A 6120-nucleotide genomic window follows, 5' to 3' on the forward strand; every position below is an offset into this window, starting at 1 on the left:
ATTACTTCCGTACATATTCTTAAAAAATGGTTCACTTTCAATATCAAGCATTTCTTAATTAGAAATTGACCCAGAATTACATATTTATCTTCTGAATAAACTTGACAAAGAGCTTATGGTATGACTAAGATACATGCAGGATAGCTAATCACTTACGTATCCAAGATGTTGATGAGCAAATTGGTCGGTGAGACAGCTGGCAAACGAGATGAAGTATTAAACCTTTGATAGCGTTATCAAACTTGAATGCACACTAATCATGTGTTACACGTAAAAATGTGGACTAAAAATAGATGTCTTCTGAGATACTACGTGAGCATTAAGATAACGCAATGAATTCGTCAATTACGACAAAAATCCAGCAAGTCATTTTAAATTTTTCTATTTATAATTGCACTTTCCAATTTAGCACCTTATCGCTACCCTTCTAAATTTTCCACTTCATTGAATCAGAGGCAAGAGATATTAGCATGCCATTAAAGTACTAGTACATAGACTAATTAACATTTATATGTGACTAAACACTTCCATCTACTTTAGCTTCCAATTTCATAGATTTATGGGCTTAACATGCATTTTTAGTCTAAAGCAATTGAAAATATGGGCAAAACAGAAGACTCAATTTATTACCTTAAACAGATATAAGTGACTTGAATACTGTCAACATCATTGTCGGCGGGAAAGGCCAGAGTTCCAGCTAGCGTGTTCATACTTCATAGCACATTTGCTTGCACGTAGCCTCTGTGTGTGTCTATCTCTGTCAAGACCCTCATTTTTAACGGTTCACTCAATGCACAAGAATCTTCCACATAAGCCCAGAGTTGTGTCACCATCTTTTGCTTAAGCTTGAGCCTTTTCTATTTAAGGCATAGCTTCAATCTTCCCGAGTACCCATTGATGCACCTCCTGTATCAATCCATTGCCCCCTTCTCTTAAGTGCTTCCCTCTCTATCTGGCTCTGAAGTGTTCCTGTTTCACAACGACATTTCACCATGAGAAATTTGTTTCACAGAGAGCCTGAGGTGAATGCGAATTATGACTTTACAGGCAGTTCCAGTGATGTCTGGCAGCATATACGGGTTTCAATGGTGATGCCGCCACTGACTGTTGCAATTTGTATATGTGCGGTGATGTCTCTAATGATGTTCATAGAACGAGTTTACATGACTGTTGTAGTGCTTTTGGTGAAGTTCATGGGCAAGAAAAAGTACACCCAGTATAAGTTGGAAGCACTGAAAGAAGATCTAGAGCAGAATAGAAGTTACCCCATGGTGTTGGTTCAAGTACCTATGTACAACGAAAAAGAGGTATACATGTTTCTGGTACACATCACACAAATATATAATATATGCTTCGGTGCATAAACTTCATAATATAACTTATTTTAGTTTATAAAGAACGAACAAATCAAGAAATTTATGTATGTCTATTCATTATCATTTTCAATATTAAAAATTTGGCTGCTGATTTTGATGATGACAGACAGCATAAGAGATATCGCATAGCAGAAAACATTGCAATATTTCAGATTTCACATGTCCTTTAAGAATAATCAGTAATTTATCTGAAAAGAATATATCTCAGACACAAACAAGTGTTTTCTTCTTAGTAATTACTATGAATATCCACCCTGACTTGATAATTAGTGCCCTGATTCTTTGCTTATCCAGGTTTAGCCTATGTATACATGCATATTATAGAAATTTCAATCCATTATAGAAGCACAAATGTATATATATACATACATCTTGTAGTTCCCATATAAAATAAACATTATAAGAACAGCTTAAAATCTCCATATCTAAAGTACCACAAAAGATACTATGGTTTAACAAGACAAGTTAAATATAGGTCCCACATTGTTCAAATTAACAATGGAACATTCATATATAATCCATAACAAGCGAACATTGTTCTTCTTTTTCCATTTTTCTTGTGTCAAATACTGTGAGCATTGACCATGTTTTCTACTCCTGAAACATTATAATAGAAACCAATATTCGTGTTATCTTGCTTAGTTTAATAGTTTATGTCTATAGTATAGTTACTAGTTAGAAAACTGATTATGATCCAACAATTTTGTTTGAGTACTTGTTTCTTCTTATAATAACTGCAAGAATGACTAAGAATAGTGGGTAAACACAAGAGGCATAATTGTCTATAGTGTCTTTAATTACCCAACAAACCTGATAAAATTGCAGGACAATGATTTTTTCTGATTACAAGCTTCAAACTGCATAGAACGAAAGAAACCCAATCTGATTTATAATTTATATTTGTTTTAATTAGACTAATTTACTTTACGCCAAAAGACTGTTATCCTCATCTCATCCCTCTCAATAAATTCTATAACTTCTAAGTAAACCTCAAATGTTGGATCAAAACTCATGTTGCATGGAGGAATTTGCTTAGATCACCCAGATATCTACTTCGTGTACTCCTAAACTGAAACAACCTCCAAAAATATTTTTATGCGATGGAAGCAGAAGAAGGCTTATGTGCTCCTTGATAAAAACCATTGTATCTGCAGGTCTGATATCCATCTACAGTTCTGTACTAACTCACTTTTTTATCAGGTCTACAAGCTCTCCATTGGAGCTGTGTGTTCACTTACATGGCCATCCGACCGACTCATTGTGCAGGTTCTTGATGACTCCACCAATGAAATCCTAAGGGTAACCCTCAACCACACTTCAATAGTTCAAGAACTCGATATGAAGTGGTTATTTATCAACAAACTCATTAGTTGTATGCAGGCACTGGTAGAGTTGGAGTGCAAAAAGTGGATACAGAGAGGAGTGAATGTCAAATATGAGACAAGGAACAACAGAAATGGATACAAGGCTGGTGCTCTTCGTGAAGGTTTAGATAAAGATTATGTGTTCGATTGCGAATTTGTTGTCATCTTTGATGCAGATTTCCAACCAGAGGAAGACTTTCTTTGGCGGACTGTACCTTATCTTCTTGAAAATCCAGAATTGGCTTTGGTTCAGGCTCGATGGAAATTTGGTAAGGCTTATTCATTTCTTTTATACGCCCCATTTTGCCACTTTGGTACCCAAATCAAAATATAGACTCTCGATAGTATGAGCTTTTAAGCTACTAAAGAAAGACAAGCAAGAATAAACTGCTTCGGACCACTAAGGTTTCAGTTCAACTTCATTTGTACTTTTAGATATATAATATACTAGTTGTGTACCCGTGCAATACGGCAGGAGCCATAAATTTTAATGATTTTGAAGTTCTACTGGTTTTATAAGATAAGATTTAACGATGATATAAGTTACGATTGGTCTTTACATATTAATACAATTTGAATAAATAAGAGTTATGGTTCCAATTACAGATTATCGATGAAAAAATTGTATGACAATTTAAAATCCAATATATTTAAAATCCAACATATTTAAATGACTCCACAAATGTATTCAATTTACACCAAGAGCAAAGAACCAAGAAACTTGAGTTTTAAGATAAACACTCAAAACAAATAAAAAAACTACAAATTTGACAGATCATAAGCCATGAAAAGACAAAAAAAAATGGGTTTTAGAATGAAATTTCAACTGCTTACCCTCTTTCTTGTCTATAAACTCAGATTAAAGTTGAATTAATACACGTATATATATATTTCAAAAAAACCCAAGAACATATTAATTCAAAACATATTATACAGTATAATTTGGACAGCCTAACCCCAAAATATATAGTATATATATATATATATATAAATAACTATAAAAGTATAAATCGTAAATATTAAAAATATTCTTTCACAGTATATATAATATATAATAATATAATTAAGTAAAAAACTATTCAATATTGGACTCATTTCGAAAGTATTAAYGAGACGATTATAATGGTGTAACTTGTTAAAATAAAAATRTATTTTTTWAACATGTTTTAATTGATATACGATTATGTATGTTAATTTGATAAAAGTTTAAAATGAAACATTTAAAAGTGAAAGGCGTAAAGTAAATTAATTAAAATGAAACATTTAAAATGTTTAAAATGAAACATTTAAAGTATAAATTTAAAATTATAATTTTAAAAAAATCGGTTGTGAGATGGTGAATGCATGTGAGGGGGTGAGTGTATGTGAGGAGAAGAGGGGGTGAAAAGGTGAAAAAGTAAATATAAAGGGTATTTTGGTCATTTAGAATTTTAAGATTTTAATATTTTTGCCAAATTTGCTTAATAAGATGGTATAGATTATAACTAACATAAGTTCTCTATAGTAAATGCGGATGAGTGCCTCATGACCCGACTCCAAGAAATGTCACTAGCCTATCATTTCACTGTTGAGCAAGAAGTGGGATCTTCAACTTGTCAGTTTTTTGGGTTCAATGGTAAGCCAGAATTCAAAAAAAAGAATTCCTCACACTCAAAAGTGATTCCAGCATGTCTGACTGGAGGAAAACAGCTTTAAATGAATTCACATGGAACTCTTATGACATCAGGGACTGCTGGCATTTGGCGTATAAAAGCGATCGAAGACGCTGGTGGCTGGAAAGATCGAACCACTGTAGAGGACATGGATCTTGCCGTTAGAGCCAGCCTCAAGGGGTGGAAATTTGTCTTTGTGGGGGACTTAGAGGTGGGTTCCATATCCAATATGAACTTTTTGAATCCAATGAATATCTCTACAGCAATAAACAACTAAAATATTACATAGGTAAAAAACGAACTACCAAGTACCTTTAAAGCTTATCGATATCAACAGCATCGATGGTCATGTGGTCCAGCTAATCTGTTCAGAAAAATGACCAAGGAAATCATCTTTTGCGAGGTACAATGGCATGAACTTTTTCTTTACCTTAACAAGTGTCGATATTAGACAGACATGGCATTTACAAATGATTCCATGCATCTTACCTTACGCAGAGGGTATCCATCTGGAAGAAACTCCATGTCATCTATGCATTCTTCTTTGTAAGGAAGATAATAGCACATTGGGTCACCTTTTTCTTTTACTGTGTAATTATCCCAATATGCATCATGGTTCCTGAAGTCCATCTTCCAAAACCGATAGCAATATATGTTCCAGCAACAATTACTATTCTGAACTCATCGTGCACCCTAAGGTAATGGATCTCAAGATAGACAAAAAGAACCTATGAAACTAAAGTATTCAGCATTTTTAAAAAGATTAATAGTTAAATCCCATCCCATCTTTCTTGGCACAGGTCATTGCATCTTCTTGTCTTCTGGATCCTGTTTGAGAATGTCATGTCTTTTCATCGATCTAAGGCGACAATTATCGGACTCCTAGGAGCCAACCGAGTCAACGAATGGGTTGTGACTGAAAAGCTAGGGAACGCAACAAAGCAAAAAAGCAATGTCAAGCCAATAAAGAAAGCACGATCACGCTTTGGAGAAAGGTATTTTCTAGCAAAAGATCTCATCACGTCTGAATGAAAATTATTCAGTCAACAAATGATGATTTGACTAGCATCTATATATCTAATGTCTAACTGAATTACCACATGCATAATGCTAATACTTTGCTATGACATACAGGCTTCACTTCTCGGAGTTGATTATGGGATTGTTCCTGTTATATGTAGCTATCTACGACATGCTCTTTGGGAAGGATCATATGTTTGTTTATCTCCTACTGCAATCCGGTGCATTCTTTGTCGTCGGAGTTGGGTATGTAGGTATATCTGTCTCCAACTAGAGCAGCACACTGGTTGATTACGTTTTATAGATTTGTGTCTATCTAGCAGAATATGAGCCTCTATGTTCATCAGAAAGTTGAAGGGAACTGTGCAAGTGCTCAAGATAGGGGGCGACACTTAAAAGAGCACAAGAGGAGCAGTACTATGGATAGTGGTGTAGTGTAGTTAGTTTAATCTTTAGCATGTATTCCTGAATAAAGTTCTTAGACCATCCACATCCCTGCAATTCATTTACACTTTCAATTGTGCCACATCAGCTTTTGCAATTATCTTCCACACACCTGCAATTCACCTATAACACTTTCAACTGTGCCACGTCACCTACACTTTCAAAAATGGTCCCCACTACAATATTTATTAACTATTTTATAAATTATTTATATATACATTCTAATTATTTTTTAATTAATAACATGTTTTATTTTAATTCAAT

At 34.1% G+C, this 6120-nt stretch overlaps 1 protein-coding gene across 2 annotated transcripts in view; it reads left to right on the top strand.

Annotated features, from left to right (window-relative positions):
- Positions 1 to 962: 962 nt before the first annotated feature.
- LOC112521108 (mannan synthase 1-like) overlaps positions 963 to 6120 on the top strand; it is a 5642-nt gene continuing 484 nt past the window's right edge. Inside the window, exons 1-9 of one of the 2 annotated variants that reach the window (XM_025129790.1) lie at positions 963 to 1307; positions 2577 to 2675; positions 2757 to 3009; positions 4245 to 4355; positions 4467 to 4603; positions 4682 to 4795; positions 4891 to 5090; positions 5193 to 5387; positions 5527 to 5888. In XM_025129790.1, the coding sequence (XP_024985558.1) occupies positions 993 to 1307; positions 2577 to 2675; positions 2757 to 3009; positions 4245 to 4355; positions 4467 to 4603; positions 4682 to 4795; positions 4891 to 5090; positions 5193 to 5387; positions 5527 to 5686 (1584 nt within the window). In that variant the 5' untranslated portion in view covers positions 963 to 992 and the 3' untranslated portion in view covers positions 5687 to 5888. Of the gene's footprint in view, positions 1308 to 2576; positions 3010 to 4244; positions 4356 to 4466; positions 4604 to 4681; positions 4796 to 4890; positions 5091 to 5192; positions 5388 to 5526; positions 5889 to 6120 lie in introns of both variants that reach the window. The other variant, XM_025129789.1, reaches the window with a different exon arrangement.

Source organism: Cynara cardunculus (genome assembly GCF_001531365.2).
Source record: "Cynara cardunculus var. scolymus isolate 2C chromosome LG 11, CcrdV1, whole genome shotgun sequence".
Lineage (NCBI taxonomy): Eukaryota > Viridiplantae > Streptophyta > Magnoliopsida > Asterales > Asteraceae > Cynara > Cynara cardunculus.